The sequence below is a fragment of the Bos grunniens genome, chromosome 27, assembly GCF_055505025.1.
Source record: "Bos grunniens cultivar Pamir isolate PY7600 chromosome 27, Bosgru_T2T1.0, whole genome shotgun sequence".
NCBI classification, from domain to species: Eukaryota; Metazoa; Chordata; class Mammalia; order Artiodactyla; family Bovidae; genus Bos; species Bos grunniens.
Window position 1 is genome coordinate 45,851,607 of NC_141191.1, and position 17,826 is coordinate 45,869,432.

At 41.2% G+C, this 17,826-nt stretch overlaps 1 protein-coding gene across 5 annotated transcripts in view; it reads left to right on the forward strand.

Annotated features, from left to right (window-relative positions):
- The window catches only part of ZNF385D (zinc finger protein 385D), a 1,003,514-nt gene that overhangs the window by 756,745 nt on the left and 228,943 nt on the right, over positions 1–17,826 (forward strand). The window contains exon 1 of one of the 5 annotated variants that reach the window (XM_086379821.1): positions 3,841–4,008. The exons of the other annotated variants lie outside the window; for them this stretch is intronic. Coding sequence (XP_086235947.1) covers positions 3,880–4,008 — 129 coding nt within the window. The 5' untranslated portion in view covers positions 3,841–3,879. Of the gene's footprint in view, positions 1–3,840; positions 4,009–17,826 lie in introns of those variants that run through there. 5 annotated transcript variants of the gene reach the window in all.

The following is a 17,826-nucleotide window of genomic DNA, read 5'->3' on the forward strand; positions in this document are numbered from 1 at the left end:
AATTTGATTGAGGTAGTCCCAGGCTCTATGAAGTTTCGAGCATAGCAGGGATGATATTTCAGAGTCATGGGCAAATTAATATCCCCGTTTAAACACTGCCCTTTGAGTATTTCTCAGAAGTGGTCAACTTTATTTACACATCCTTTAGAGCAAGTTGCTCCAGACGGCAAATGTAAAATGTCAACACTTAATTTTCTGCTGAAAAGTCTTTTTTGTTTTTCAAGGAATTGCCATTCTTTTTAGATAAGCATCAAGGTCTTTTTTTTTTTCTAGTGTGTTCACAGGCTTACTTTTTATTTGATATGCCTATTATGTATTTTGCTTGGAGAATGAGTGCCTTGCAGTGTTGCGTTAGTTTCTGCAGTCCAGCAGTGGGACTCAGCTGCATGTTTGCTTATGTGTGCGTACCCTCTCTCTTGCGCCGCCCTCCTGCCCGCCGCCATCCCCGGGGCGTCGCAGAGCCTGAGCGCAGCGCGCGTGCTCTGCTGCAGCCCCCGCAGCTGTCCGCCTCATCCGTGGGCGTGACGTCAGTCCGCGCTGCTCTCTCCATTAGTTCCCGTGTCCACACGCCTGTTCTTCACACCTGTGTCTCTCTTCCTGCCCTACACGCAGCTTCATCAATACCATTTTTGTACATTGAATATATTGGTTTTTTTTTTTTTTTCCTTTTAGAAGCAAGGATCATTGAGTTTACTACACCATACCTGTCATACAACTTCTTGAAGAAGTTAAAAAGTCCAATTTAAATCTAAAGTTCATTGACTGGACCTGTCTATACATTCTAACCACTTTCAATAATAACTCAAAGAAATGTCTCATCACCACTCAAATCCAGACTGCTGAGATTCCAACTACAAACAGAACCAAACCACTGTTTCCTCCGCACAACAGAGTTTAGTGATCACAAATGCTCTTTATGGAACATCTGATGAATATGCTTAGTTTTAGTTGAATGAAAATATCATAAACCTGAACAGAAATGAGGTGATAAATTATAGGCTTTTAGCCTCAGAAATTTCCTTCAGTTTTTTCTTTTCAAAAATGTCACGGAGAACAGACTGGCGGGTGCCAGGAGGGAGGAGGCTGGGGGAGGATGGGTGTGAGGCGAGGTTAGCGGAGGTGAGCATTTATGTGCAGAATGGGTGAGCTACAGGGCCCCACCCACAGCGCGGGGATGGTATTAAATATCCCGTGACAGACCGCAGTGGAAAAGAATATGGACGCATAACTGAATCAGTCTGCTGTACCGCAGTACTTAACACAAGACTGCAGAGCAACCGTCGGAGAAGGCGACGGTGCCCCACTCCAGTACTCTCGCCTGGAAAATCCCGTGGACGGAGGAGCCTGGTGGGCTGCAGTCCATGGGGTCGCGAAGAGTCGGACACGACTGAGCAACTTCACTTTCACTTTTCACTTTCATGCATTGGAGAAGGAAATGGCAACCCACTCCAGTGTTCTTGCCTGGAGAATCCCAGGGATGGGGGAGCCTGGCGGGCTTCCGTCTATGGGGTTGCACAGAGCCGGACACAACTGAAGTGACTTAGCAGCAGCAGCAGCAGGGCAACTGTACTTCATTAAGGATGTCAGATAATTGTATGAGGCTGAAAACTATATTGTTGGCAAAAGTAAAAATATAAAAGCTAGCATACACCTTAAAAAGGAAAACAGCCCACATGGACTTCAGCAAACTTCGAATCTGCTGACAACTTCATCTGATGTCTCACAATGACTTTCCCTCTTTTCAAAGTCGAATGCACTGTTCTCAGAAGCCGTGGGTTTGTGCAGTGAGGAGGAAGCACTCCGTGCCTTGTGTGGCATTCCTTGGCATCTAACTGCCCTGAAAAGTGTCAGGGATCTGACAGAAGAAGGTGCAGAATGGGAAGCCTGAATGGCTCTCAGAATTCTTTTGAAAGCATGATCCACTGTGCTCTTTATCCGAAATAGCTTGTCACTTGCAGATGCCGATGAGCTATTGGAAGGAATTTTGAAAAATGTATCCCTTAAGGACATTCACGTGGAATAAAGACAAATGCATGAATATAAGCACTTCTTTCTCCCCTGCTTCCCGTTCTGCCCATATGACCCTGCTAAGAGTGCTCCAGAGGTAGCTGGCAGCGAGAAGGGCATTAGCTTGACTCGTGATAGAGCCAAGTAAGCTTAAAAGAACATCCTGAAAAAACACTCACGGCGAGAGCAAAGAACGTGTTCCAAGCTGAGTTTTGGCTCTTGAAATCATTTCTGGGACTTAAAGTTGATGACACATGGGATTGGTTTACATTTAATATACAGTGCTATAGGTGTTTGGAAGCGTTGATTCCATATGCCATGCCTCATTTCTGCTTTTATTTTGGCCACCCTTCCCACATGTTCAGTCTTTGAAATGCCAGGACTCTGAATGCGTCGCTGCCTGTCGCATCTATGAATCTTCTTGCCAACTTCAATGTTTGACTGTAAATATTGTAATTAGTTCTGTAATCACTGCCTGATCCCATGTTTAGGACATTGGCTTGCCTCAGTGGAGGTTTTCTATCTTTCTGTGGGTGTATTGGCTGGTTGGTAGCCATTATTTTTAACTGATGTTGACCACTTGTGTTTTTCAGTAGAGGATGTAGAAGAATAAATTGCTCTAGTTTTCTCTCCTAAACTCTCCTGGGCATATCTGCTCCAGTTTCTTCTTTTTCTTACTTTTAAGAAAAACAAAAGTGTTATAGATATGATGTGGTCTACAAAGCACCATTATAATAAAAACCTGTATTTTATTTATACTGTTTAAGACAAGTATATCTTTAATGTGGAACACTGATGCACAAGGACTTGACCTAAGGAATTCTGCCTCAAAATGATTAGTTTATGTTTCATAATTGTGAGCTTTGCTCTCATAAATATTGGCTCTTGATAATGTGAGTATCAAGATTGAGTATCAATAAAAGAAGCATATATATGAAATGTGAAAATGTGTTTATGAGCTTGATTGCCAGCAGATAATATAGAACCACAAATCATATGAACTAGTAGGGGAAAACTATAAACTGAAAACTTCAATAATAACTAGTCTCATTTAGGGTTTTTAAGACATAAAGATTCCATTGTTTATTTACATTTTAAAGTATAAGATATTCATACTATTGCCGTTAAAGTAGGTATTACTTGCTTGTTGACATTAACAGTCTTCATGGTCATTTCAAGAACAGGGCAACTTCCTACTTCTTTGCAAGCTTTGACTCAATCGTTAAGTCAACAAATATTGTTGCCATTAAAGTTATAGCCATGGGGCATAGACAATGACCAAGAACCTGTCTTTCTCTTTAAGATCTTAGACTCTTGATTTAGGGAAACTTGAAGAAATTATTTTGATTTATGAATGATAGGCATTTATTTATTATGTGACTAACATAACTCTCAGAGATGAAAATAGCAGAATTTATATATTTTTGTGGAATGTTTAGAATAAATGAAGAATAAAGCTCATAATTTAGATGAGGAGGCAGGCAAAAGAAACCAACACACTTCATGTACTTTTAGTAGTAAATTCAATACTATTAATTTGACAGATTGATTGCTTTTAATGAATCAGTTGGCTTTTATTTGGACAGTGTCAAAGAATTGGACAAAATATTCCATCCTATCTCATTGTCTTTTAGCTAGCTTGCATTTATGATAAAAGAGCTATATCTTACATTCAATATAAATTAATTAAACTTTGTCTTTGAACTATATAAAACATATAGTAACAGGACTGAAGCTCTAAATGTTTTCTAGTTCTGAAGAGTTGTTTTGCCAGGATTCCCCTTGTATAAATGGAAACTCTTAGGGAATGGGTTTCTTTCATTATATCCTCAGAAAGGACACTGAGTGTCACTTTTGGAACGAAAGCTTTTGATGTGGTTGGACAACCCTTCTGAGGCAAGTTCAGCAAAATTCCGTGAAGCCAGCCTGCTAAGTAGTTTCTGTGGACATGAGTTCACGGCCACTCCCTCCGCCATTCTCCAAGAGTGCAGCGTGTTCACGGTATGTTTATAAACTGCAGTACCAAACACCCGCTGGTGCTATCCAAATAGACTTCTTTTCTTCCAGAACAGTCTTCTTGTTTGCCTTCTAACCTGTTTTTCCCACAGTAAGCAGTACATGTGCATGGAGTTCTAAGCAATAAGGAAGCATATAATGTAATACACACTCTTATTAGCCACACTATTGTTATGTGGGGTGGGGCCAGTGCCCTCCAGCAGTGGTGCACAGGTAAAGCAGAGCACCTACTTCTAACAGAGTCCGAGGCCAGGCTGGTGCCGCCTGGCTGTGAACCATGCATCAAGGAGCACGGCTTAGAGCTGCAGGTTACAGTGTGGGGTCAGAGTCTGAGGTTTGCGTTCTAGGTACACTGCAACTAAATATGTAGTGATGGGGAAGCTACTTGGTCCACTTAGGCCTCAATTTCCTCATCTGTAAAATGGAACTGATGCTACTAATCGCCTTGTGGGTTATTTGTGAGTTAAATGAGATACCACATAGTTAAGTGAGATAACACTGTGCTGGTTTGGAGCAGTTGTAAGAACAGCAATGGCCGTCTCTTCTTTGTTATTTCTCAATAGGTCTTTTCCAGTTCTTTTTTTTTTTTTTAAATATAAATTTATTTATTTTAATTGGAGGTTAATTACTTTACAATATTGTATTGGTTTTGCCATACATCAACATGAATCTGCCACAGGTATACACGTGTTCCCCATCCTGAACCCACCTCCCTCCTCCCTCCCCGTACCATCCCTCTGGGTCGTCCCAGTGCACCAGTCCCAAGTATCCAGTATCGTGCATTGAACCTGGACTGGCAATTCGTTTCATATATGATATTATACATGTTTCAGTGCCATTCTCCCAAATCATCCCATCCTCTCCCTCTCCCACAGAGTCCAAAAGACTGTTCTATACATCTGTGTCTCTTTTCCTATCTCGCATATAAGGTTATCATTACCATCTTTCTAAATTCCATATATATGCATTAGTATACTGTATTGGTGTTTTTCTTTCTGGCTTCACTCTGTATAATAGGCTCCAGTTTCATCCACCTCATCCTTAAATCTGTTGAATTCCTGTTTTGGGACATTTTGATTAAGTAATCCTAAAACATGGTAAGACTCTCACAGAGTATAATTGGCAGTCTTTATTTGTATCGATGTTTATAGCAAACGAAAACTGTAAGCAAGATCGTGATTCCTTGCCTTCTCTCCCCACCTTGATTTGTGTGAGAAGCAATTTGCACAGCAGATCCGCAAGAAGTAACTCCAGACTACCCAAGTCTCTCTGGAGTCTCATAACCCTTCGGGTCCTTTGCATGCAAAACATTCTCATAAAGGAGATTAAATGAAGTGCTCTCCAGATTTGTCAAGTCTTAATGAGAAAAATCGCTTTAAGATAAATTTTAATAAAGCATCTTAAGTAACAACTTAATCAGTTGAAGTTTACACCATTTTTCTTAATAGCATTCAGATGAGAAAGATCAATGATTATTTTATTCTGCTCAGCCTATAAAATTGATAATGGATGACATATAATATTATAGCACATAAAATCTACAGTTAACTGTAGGCAGTTGTTAACCTGTTTTTTTTAAACTACATTTAAAATGAAAAGTGATGTACTTTAAGAAATTATTTTGTTCAACCAGTCAGGGATAAAAAAGAAGAAGCACTTTTTACTACCACAATTAATTCTGTGGGTAAAAGAAACAGACTTACAGATAATGAAAATGGAACAAAATCATTGTTTTAGGAATTCGGCTGTGTTAATGGGTATTATATAATTGACTGTGTTACCTGATAGTCTTCAGAACTTAAGATGCTCTTGCAAAACAAGCATTTGTTGCCTCCATCTTGTTAGTTGCTCAGTCGTGTGCCATTCTTTGGGACCGCATGGACCTTAACAGCCTGCCGGGCTCCTCTGTCCGTGAGATTCTCCAGGCAAGAGCACTGGAGTGGGTTGCAATGCCCTCCTCCAGGGGATCTTCCTGACTCAGGGATTGAACCCGGGTCTCCTGCATTGCAGGTAGCTGAGCCACCAGGGAAGCCAAAAAAATGCTCTTGAAAAGTAAGCATTTATTGCATCTGTGGTGGTAAGGAAATTGAAAGTAGGAGGGAAATAAGTAAGAAAGGAAGCAAGAAAGAAAGAGGAAAAATGGAGGGAAGGAAGGAAAACAGGAGTGGCTCATCACTACCACTTAGCATCTCCTGCCAAAGATGTGGGTGCCCTGAAGTGGTTTCCAATAAGATCATAAGAAGACTTTCATGTTCAAGTTTTGTGTCATGTTTATTACATGCTATTTAGGCAATCTGTTTAAAAGATTAGTACTTAGAAAATGGCTGTAATTTGCTTAAGAGCCATATAAGGATTTTGATAATGAGAATTATTTCTGGACATTTGGATTGTCTGTAAATATAATATAGAGATATTTAGATCTGGCTATGCCTGCTGTTTTTCTTGACTATTCTGTTTTGCTTAGAAATGAGAAACTACATATGTCATTGAGACATTGATTACCGATTGAAAAGATCTCAGTAGCCTAGGATGAATGACACATCACAGAATCACTTTGGACTGGCTGTCACTCTGCCCAGCGCTGACTTCAGCAGGCTGAGGAGTCAGGCAGAGCGGGCCTGGGCAGAGCCGTCCTTATGCACAGAAACCCAGAACTTCCCCTCACTTCGTATGCGTGATCCCTGAGCTGAGGCTGTTGGCTCCAAATGCCGGCTGAAGACATTCCCAGATGAAATATGGAAATAGAGCGACCTAAGTAGGCCTCTGATGGTTGAAAAGTGAAGAAGTTAATTTCACTTTTTGTCACTGCCTCTGAAGTGGGTGGAGGCTATAGACTTGTCAGAGAGATCAGATTTTCTCTAGATCTGACATGTTACCCACATCCTCTGTTTGACAAGTTCCCCACAGTCCTGGTGAACACACGGTAGACACCCACTTAGTATGGGCTGAACGAATCAGTCTTGGCACTTCTGGCTGTTAAGTCCTTTTGAAAATTTGCAGCTTACCTCTGAAAGTGAAGATCTGGTTCAAACTGAAGCATTGCCATTTAGCAGGTGTAGTTTTCAGTCCATTTATTTCAGCTCCCTTAGCAACTGATTCTTTATGTATAAAATAAGGATAAAAGTGCCTAAAATAGTAATAAGCAAAATTCCCAATCCAAAATGGTTTATACTGTTATGCTGAGCACAGTCCCAGGTAAGTAGGTGCTCAGTGAATGGCATTTTCCCTCCTTTTCTCCCTCAAAACCAAACCCACGGTTACCTTTAATTCCATGGTTTGTTTTCATGTCCCACAAGTATATAGCCTTCTTCCTCAATTTTTGAAAGGAAAAAGCCATTTAAAAATCTTCCCTGAACTTTTCCTTCTTAAAAAAATGTGGCTTGGCCCTGTGGCCACGGGCAGCTGCTCACCTTTCAGGCCTTTTCCCAGCCCCTGTACACTAAGGGCCCTCTGAGTTTACAGACAGACTCATCTCAACCCAATTCTTGCCATCAGCTGCCCTTTGAGATAGAAGACAAATTTGAGATTCAAATGTACTGAACTATAAACTAATAAAGTGCAAAACCTAAAAAACCTTGCTGGTGACAGAGATGCTCGCTACATTTTTTATTTTATTTTATGAAAGTGCAGTTGACACAATGCTGCCTGAGTTTCAGGTGTACAGCAAAATGATTCAGTTTTATGTATATCCTCTTTTAGATGCTTTCCCGTTATAAGTTATTACAAGATACTGAGTACAGTTCCCTGTGCTGTTACAGAGCAGGTCTGTGCTGATTATCTATTTCACGTGTAGCAGCCTGCATATGTTAATCCCAAACTCCTAATTCGTCCCTCCGCCTCTCTTCCCCTTTGGCAATAACCCTAAATTTGTTTTCTATGTCTGAGAGTCTATTTCAAATAAATCCATTTGTATCTTTTTTAAGGTTCGTTAATGTACGGTTTCTGTCTGTACCTCATAATGAGCGTGGACCTGAAAAAGCTAACGGTGCCCTGGGGCCCAGCTGCTGTGACTTCAAGCCGAGCAGGGAAACCCAGGCCACTGAAATGAAGTCACTTTAGCTTTGTCGAGTCCCCTTCTTTCTGTCGTTTCTTCCCCTGCACAGGGACTGTTGGTGCTGGGGAGGGTGGCTCCCTGCCTCAGAAGAAGATGGGGACTGCAGGCAGCTTCAGCTTTTACAGGAACTCATGTCAAACCCCCTTCTGTAATTGACTAGCTGACTGGCTAATTAACCAGAGCTGTATTTCTCAGATTCCCAGCCCAGCCCGAAACCCCTCAATGCAGCCTGATAGTGGATTTGGAGGCTTATCATTCATTTCTAAGTCCTGGTGTCATCCTCAAAATAGAGGCTGTGCAGCGGGAGCAAGCCCCCTGAGACTGACCTTTCATCTTCTGTCCTTTCTGTCAGTTCCAAGTGCCGCTGAGATCCTGCCTGAGTGGGAGGTTAGAGATGGAGGGTGGGTAGGTTGCTTATTCTGGAGTCCACCACCCCTTCCTTCCTGCGTCTCTTCATTCACGCCCAAGCCCCAGCTGCTGGTGTGACCTCACCAGCCTGTACCATCTCCCTCCCAACAACTGTTTATTTTATCAGTGACAGCCTTGGCTGCAATTGGATTTGGACAACTGTTAACCGACGAGTGGGGCTTTGACGGCACAGCTGTTGCCAATTCTGTTACTGCCCCGTGGAGGCAAGAACCTGGGAGCTCGGTTTGGAATTCTCAGAACGTTCTCAGGCAGCGCTGCCTGAGGGCCGCTGAGCTTTCTGACTTAGAGGAAGCCCGGGCTCCGCTGTCATCTCGTCTCAGAGGTCATTTTGTCCTTTTTATATCCTGAGATTTGGGTTATGCTCAGATAGGTACACACTTTTATTTTGTGTTATTTTGTGTGTTTATGAGAAAATGTGTGTCAGAAGTAGTCATCAGAGAAACTATTTTCGAGTGCCGTCCATAAACTAGACCCCAGCTGGGCATTTCATTTAGGGGAGGCTCAAGACAGGATTTTACCTTAAAAATGAGGTGCTGTGCTCACTTTCACACAACAGGGAATTCTGTTCCATCTCAGGGAAATGTCATTTATCTTTTGTAATGCATAAGGCTCTGTGTGCAGTAACTTTACTTAAAAAAACAAAAACTGAACTTCGTATCTGTAGGCACACTACACCACCTACACTGCTGATTCGTCACACTTCGCAGGTGTTGTGGGGCTTGCTTTTGTTCTTTTTACAGACTGGCGGTCTGTGGCAGCCCCACACTGAGCGAGTCTCTGGGCACCATCTTTCCAAAAGTATCTGCTCACTTTGTGCGTCTGTGTCAGACTTTAGTAATTCTGACAGGTTTTCAAATCATCCACCAGTAAAAAAGATTATGACTTCATGGAAGACTCTGATGATGGCTAGCATTTATTTTTTTGCAATAATGTATTTTTGATTTAAGGTATGTACTTTATTCTTCTAGGTGAAAGCCTATTGCACATTTCTGTACTGCGGTATAGAGCACGTGTCCATATTGGCGCCAAGTGGGTAGCCAGGATCCGTTTGTGACTGCTGAGAATTTGAAATGTGGTTATGTGCAACTGAGGGCCTGAACATTTCGCTGTATTTAATTTTAATTTATTTATACTTCAAGAGCCCCACGTGGCTAATGGCTACTGCACTGGACAGCACAGTTCTAAAACATAGGGTCTCTGCAGATTGCTTGGATTCCAGCCATTTCTACATACTGTGAAGGGTCTTAAATTCGGTCCTTTCCTCATGACGCGCTAGATCCTTGGAAGATCTCGCCTTCAGGAAGAGTGCTGAAGGGGCCCGTGCATGCTGTGGTGGTGTCAGGGCCCCCGGTGTGTGAGAAGCCTTGCGTGCACACGCTCGCTGAGCGCCCTGGTTCTCTGTGAGGCTGCCTCACTCGCCTGTCCGCCCTCCACCCCGCGCAGACGCGGGTTCTGCTCCCGCCCCACAGCGAGCTCTGGGCACAGGGCTCTGGGCTCCCGCTCTGTTACTGGCTTTTCCTGGTGTTGGGGTGAGGGGTGAAGCTCCTTTGCTGTTCTCTCCTTTCCCCAAAAAGCCCGTGGTCTTCCAGTCACCTTGCCACCCAACCTGAGTTTTATTATTTGCAGACCAACGCTAAGTTTTTGTCTTCTCTTCCTCTCTGCCGCCTGCCTCAGCCCAGAGGAGTCTTATTTTTTGAAGTGAGAGAAAAGGCTGCTAACTTGAGTATGTGTGTGTCTCCATCTGTCTTTGGATGGCGGCTCCTCTGTACACTGTGGCCTTTAAAGCATATGCTTTTAAACTCAAGGGCTCAGCTCTTAGAATTCAAAAACATTTGCTTTTAAAAAATCAATTGCCTTTTCGTGGCTTAATCTTTTTTTTTACCATGTTAAAATATACATAATATAAAACTTCCCATGTTAACCATTCTAAGTGTATTAAGGGCATTAAGTACATTCACACTGTACAACCCTGCCACCGAACACTCCCAACAATGTTTTATCTTCCAACTCTGAAACTCCACAAGCCATTCAATAGCAGCTCCTCTCTCTCTCTCTCTCTCTCTCTCGCACACGCGCACACGAATGCAGTCCACAATGACCTGTCTCTATGACTTTAAATACTTGGTACATCTTGTAAAAGGAATCACACAGTGTTTGCCTGTTGTATCTGTCTTGTTCCACTTCAGATGCCTTCGGGGCTCATCTGTGTTCTAAGCATGTGTCAGATCTCCTTCCTTTTAAAGGTGGAATGAAGTCCCCTTATACGTAGATACCACCTTCAGTTGGTCCATTCACGATCGATGGATGTGTGTCTTATTTCTGCCTTTGGCTCTTCTAATGGCAGAAAGTGAAGAGGAGCTAAAGAGCCTCCTGATGAGCATGAAAGAGGAGAGTGAAAAAGCTGACTTGAAATTCACATTAAAAAGTACTAAGATCACGGCATCCAGTACTGTCACTTCACGGAAATGGATAAGGACAAGGTGGATGCAGTGAGGAACTTTATTTTGGCTCCAAGATCACCATGGATAGTGCTTGCAAGCCATGGAATTAAAAGACGCTTGCTCCTTGGAAGGAAAGCTATTACCAACTTAGACAGTGTATTAAAATGTAAAGACATCACTCTGCGGACAAAGGTCCATCTAGTCAAAGCTGTGATTTTTTCCAGTGGTCATGTATGGATGTGAGAGTTGGACTATAAAGAAAGCTGAGCACCAAAGATTTGATGCTTTCAAACTGTGGTGTTGGAGAAGATTCTTGAGAATCCCTTGGACTGCAAGGAGATCCAACCAGTCCATTCTAAAGGAAATCAGTCCTGGATGTTCATTGGAAGGACTGATGATGAAGTGCTGATACTTTGGCCACCTGATGTGAAGAGCTAACTCATTGGAAAAGACCCTGATGCTGGGAGTGATCGAAGGCACAAAGAGAAGGGGGTGATAGAGGATGAGATTGTTAGACAGCATCACCGACCCAGTGGACATGAATTCCAGCAAACTCCAGGAGATAGTGGAGGATGGAAGAGCTTGGCATGCTGCAGTCCATGGTGTCACGAAGTTGGACATGACATTGCAACTGAACAACACTGTCAGTAATGCTGCTGTGACCATAGGTGTGCAAATATCTGCTCAAGCCCCTGCCCTCAGACCTTTTGCATATATACCCAGAAGTTCCTGCTTTCTCTTAGCTGATGAATGCCGCTGATTAAATTGGGGTTAGAGTGGAAATATCTCAAAGTTCATCTTGACTTATAAGGAGACTTTAAGGAGATCCTATAAGGAGAATGATTTGTTCTGCATAGTAAAGTGAAGAAAAGTTTATGTTGTATGATTGTAGAAGGTGGGAGATACGTGGGGATAGAGAGAAGTGAGAGATGTGATGGTGGGTTGGAAAGCAAGAGGAGACTGAATGCTTGGCGGGAAGCCTAGCAACAGAGGGACAAGACCCATGCAATTCCTAGCGATAGGGACTCATAAATAATAGCCATAATAACATAGAATTATAAAAGAAATTATATAGTTTATAATGTAAATATTAAAAGAAAATAATTATGATTGATATTAACATTAAAATTATAATAATGATTATAATTCTTTTTTCTCTTCCTCCTTCTCTTTCTCCCTCTCCTAACTGCCTTACGCTCCAACTTGACTGGTCTTATACACCCTTTCTCATGCTGATCTTTAGGTCTCTCTTAATTGTTCATAACACTCTCATAAACACAAGAGCTCTAGGAAAATTGAAGATAAGGGGTCAGCCCCAGAATATACCAAAGCAGACCAGTGAGAAAGAATGCTAACTATAGGAACTAGTGGGGAAATCCTTACAGCAAAGGCAAAGACTTCATAGGAAAACTGTAACTTTTCTTCCAGCTGTTAGAGATATTGATGAGAAGTTGGGGCATTGAACTGTCAAAAGTTTGTAAATAACAGAATCAAAACCAATGAACCACTGAAATAGTCATTAGTAAAACTTTATGGTATACACTGAAAAGACAGTTTGCAAACCAGGAGCTCTCAAACCAAAACTGAAATGAGGCTCAAGGTTCTATTACCATAAAGCAGCTTATATAGTGAGAAAGCAGTGATTATTTATTCTTCACAGTGGTTGGTTGTAGTGTTCAAATGTTCTTAAATGATAGGGAATTGGTTAATCGTTACCTGGTGTCAGTTTCGGGAAGGGGTTAAGTTTTGCTTGTGACTTCCAGGGGCATGAGCAAGAAATGAGCCCGGCCAGGTTACCTTGTGAAATAAACCAAATGGAGCTTCCGTTGCATGGCTAAACTGGCTTGTCTGCTGCTCAGGGCATTTTCATGGTTGGTCTTTGTTTTTAAGTCACCACATGTAGATGGGCACCAAGACACTCTTGGCTTCTGAGAGAGTGGCCTGAAAGCCTGAATGACCTGATGCCATGTAGATTTGAATGTCTCTGTGACACATGTAGTTCGAATAATTTTGTGTAGTTAAATTATCTCCATTTTAAAAAAGGGCACAAGACACAAAGGTAGTAACTAATTTATCCATGTTCATAAAGCTGGAGATTGACTGACCCATGCTTCAGGCCACCTTTTCTATTCTGACGCTCAAAAGTTACCTTTAGAGTAACTGAAGCAGAGACATCAAATCCGGCATCTTATCAAATCCCCATGTGTATGTGTGTTTATAACAAAAATATTCAGAGATCTATGCATTATTTTCTTTTTCCGTGTTTTTGGACATACATGCCAGTGTTCTTTAGCACATTAAGACTCTAGAATTCTGTAACTGGTCATGTCCCACTCTTTGCGACTCCATGGACTATAGCCCCCAGGCTCCTCTGTCCATGGGATTCCCCAGGCCAGAATACTGGAGTGGGTAGCCATTTCCTTCTCCAGGGAATCTTCCCAACCCAGGGATTGAACCCAGACCTTGTGCATTGCAGGCGGATTCTTTAATGTCTGAGCCACCAGGGAATCCCATAAATGGTATATAGATAGTGAATCTAAGGTCCTGAGTAGTTAGGTGGTTTTCCTGTGCTTGGTCACTGTGCCAAAAGAACTGACACCTTTAGACTACAACCTATGAGTCAAATCCAGTGGGTCACCAATTCATAAATAAAGTTTTATGAGAACACAGTCAATAAAACTTGTCTCTGACAGCTTTCACACTGCAACAGCAGAGATGAGTAGTTGAGAGATAGACAGAGACCTTCTGGCCTGCAAAGCCTGAAATATCTACTCTTTGGCTCTTTACAGAGTAAGTTAGTCAATCCTAATCTATACGAGCCCCACTTTAGTTCTCTCTGCATAATAGTGTGTATTGCTGCTGCTGCTGCTAAGTCGGCTCATTCGTGTATATCAGTGCATTATAATAGTGTATATTAGTGCAATCTAATAGGGTGTATTAGATATTGCCCACATGGCTCTCAGCTCTCAGTGCAGTGAGTTCACAGACCACTGAGGAGAGTTGGCATTGCCGTGACAGTCTTTGATTTAGTGTGTGGCAGTGACTTTGACCCTGTGGTCAAGAAAACAGAAGGGGCCAGACTACCATGATCTTTGTCACAAAGAAGCTCTAACTTCCTGTCAGGGGTCTTCTCGGAGCTTGTAAGAAAGCACTGAAAGCTTTAACTGCTGGAGTTATCACACCATCTCGCTCCTTCCTCCATATTTCCCGGCAGGCAAAGCCATCGAGTCCTCAAATGTGGCATTACACATACCAGAGAACATCCTCACGGAGACTCCTGGAAAGTTGTTATAGATGTTCTGTTGAGGGCCCCAGATCCTAAGAGGAACTTTCCCCTTTAAGAGCCATTGTACTTCTTAGTGTCTAGGAAAAAAAAATGTAATAGGTTTGGAAAATAGTAAGCATCTGAGTTCCAAGAATGGTGAATCTAAGATGGTTCATTATTTGAAGATAGATATTAGGAGGGCTTCCCTTGTGGCTCAGCTGGTAAAGAATCCGCCTGCAATACGGGAGACCTGGGTACCTTAGGAGCATGGTTTACATGAAGTGGAACCCACTTTCACATTTTTATTTATTTTTTTGCAAATACAGTGGCTCAATCTGAAAGTGGAAAAAAAAAAACACAGAGATGAAACTATGATGATGAATTACTGTAATAATCTCAGTGTGTGTGTGTGTGTATGTGTGTGTGTGTATTTCAGTTGTGAGGCCCACATTCTACCTTGTTAATTGCAACAAATGTATGAATTAGAAACATTGGAAGGACCAGTATAAGATCTTCAACAGTTCCATGGTACAGAGTGGCTTTCAAGCTTATTTTTTTCTCAGAGACCTAGAAAAAGAAAATAAGTTAAAACTTTAAGCAAGGAGAAAAAGAACTCCAGTTTTAAAATCCAAGATAATTTTGTGTTAACAATTAAATGTTAAATTACTTAAACTGTTGGGAAAGAGACATAATACAGAAAGATCACTTGAAAGCCATTAAGTGTGGCTTTCATACTTTCAAGAATACTTGGACAGCTAATGGTATAATAAAACTATGAAATGTTTGGTCTCAATTTTTTCTGTAAACTACAATGGTGTGCTGAAAAAAAAATCTCTTCAAAAAACTCATATGATGAAAATTTTTTAAAAGAAAAAATGTTACTAATGCAAATAATTACAAATTATTTTATTAATTTGTAATTAATTTAATTAAACTTAAAAAATCACTTTTTTTTTTTAAGTAGAACAGATCTGTCACAAAATGGGCTCTTCATGTAGAACTATATAATCAGGAGTTAACTGACGTGACGATATCCTGCCTTGGGAGTGTTATGATAGCCAGAGATTAATAGTCACTAGAATATATACTGTAGGATCATCTATAATATCAAACACTGGGTTAAAAGCCAAGTGTCTATGCTAAAGAAATATTTAAGTTATCGTAGATCAGTAAAATGGAATTTTATATTGCCATAAAAATAATGGCTTTAAAGAATACTTAGTAACATAGGGAAAGACAAATTTTTAATTTGTAAAGTATAATGTAAAATTGCTTTTTTCAGTATTTCCCTAATTTTGTGAAAAAATCAATTAGCACACCTATTTATTTATTTAATGTATTTATTGGTTCATTCATCACTGATTGGGTACCTACTATTTACCATATTTTGTTATTGATATGGAGGACATACTACTTGCATTTTAGTCAAGAGAGAGAAATAACAAGTAAGCAAGTAACATACAAAGTATGGAAGAAGGTGCTAAGTGATCTGGAAAAAAAAATATAGCAGAAACGTAGAGACTCCAGGAGTGGTGGGCTCTGTGTTGTTGAAGGACTTAGCTATGAAAATGACATATATGATGATTATATGGATTACTCCTGAATAATTAGAAAAGTTGTGATTGATTCTAAGTTTTGAAATCTTAATAAATCAGAGTGGTAGTCAAACTAAGTGGAAATATGAGATGTACTCTTTTTGAGGTTGGGATTTGTGTATATCTGTGTGTGGGGGTGTGTGTGTCTTTATTTATTAAATTTAAGAACTTGTCTCTTGTGATGTCTGTCGGAACTGCCGTTTCCTTGTCGTCTCGTACCAGTGCATACAGGCGGGCGCTCCACCTGTTGAGGGCGTTTCTCTAGGTTAAAGTTTGCTCTGTGATTGCCACTGGGTCATTTCTTGTCAAGTTCAAGCATAAACTTCTGTTTCACTATGCATTCTTCCAGAAAGCTGAGGATTATAAGTAGATAAAGATTTCAATGCAAGATAATTAAAGTATCTTTCTAGACACAAAGTACCTCTTACTGAATTGTACTGAGTTAAGAACAGGTCAGGATCTGAGATGTTACATCACTTGCAAGATAAGAAGCCCACCACAGCTTTACAGATGCTGACGGGAGACCCGTAGGCCAGAGACACATGGCTATTCCTGACAGGCCATCATGCGCCAGGAGCCCCACATTCCCTTCGGTTCCCTCTGCCTGCCGAGGCTGCTGGTGAGGGCGCGGAGGTTCAGCTTGATGCCACATGCAGTGGGTCTGTGTCACAGCTGGGGAACCCCGAGCTTAGCAAAATCACAGTCTTCTAAAGGAGACTCCCAGCAAACCTTCTGATGTTTGCCCCAGAGACAGGCACCGTATTTGTTGTAGTGCCAGGAAAAACATATCCTCTGCCCAGAGGAAGACACTAATTTCCCAGGCTGCTTGCTTTATAGACATTCATGAGAAGATAGTCCAGAAAGCTGTCAAACTCCTCTGCTCAGAAGTACAGAAACACAAAAACACTCATGGATAATTTTCTCCTAAATGAATATTGCATGTTGAGTTTTTGTGAGTTCTTTGTATTTGCTTAAAATTGTGTTTGCTTGCTCGAGTTCATTCATATTTGTTAGTAAGCTTAAGAAAAATGCAGATGAATATTTCTCTGCCAATGTGTATATAGAATAAACTAATGATCAAAATTAGTTTGTTTGTACTGCTGATTTTAATTTCTTCTGATGATTGGTATGGACTTTTGTGAATGCTGTGTTTAATAACAGATAAGGTAGGAAAGTGCAGAATAAAGGCATTAGGACTAAATATCAGTTTCCATTTAGATACAGAGTCAGTAGGAGAGATTTTGGATGTGTGGAAATAATCAGGAAGTCCTAAAAAGTTTATTTCTTCTTTTAACAAAGAAACTATTTCCTCTGAGGCCCATTGCTGAAATCATCCAGAATCTTGAATCTAGGTGTTGTGGGGAAAGATACTGGGAAGGAAAAGCAGGAGATTGGAAAGGGAACGCTGGACTTCTTACAAACAGTACGTTATCTGAACTCCACACTCCAAGTTCTTGGGGAAAAGTGGACTGTGGGGTGCACTCAGAGTTGGGTGCGGAAGGTCCCCATTTGAAGACTGTGGACTCTGGAGCAAGACTGCTTGAGCTAGAATCCCATCCCAGCTGTGCTTGTAGTTTGGGACAAGTCGCTTCAATCTACTGGGCCTCAACGTCCCCATTTTTAATACATAAAAGGCATATGAATATGCCCTGTAGGATTATTGTGATGATTAAAATAGTTACTATATATCAGTCACTTTCACCATAGTCAGGCACGTGGTGGGCACTTGATCCATTTGAACGATTTTGGTGTCATGTAATTGTCTCTGTGTTTTTTTTTTCTTAGATAACAATGACTGAATCTGTTTAGCCTAGCTTGCTCATCATTATATTTTTAGGCAACCACAATGCCTCATACAAAGTAGGTGCTTGATCATATATTTATTGAACAGATGAATAAGAGACATTTCCAAGTTAAAATCCTAAAACAGTCTATAGGGACACACAGACAGGCTGTGGCATTGTTCTATACGTACGTGTGTGTCCGTCTGCAGGGACACACAGACAGGACGTGGCATTG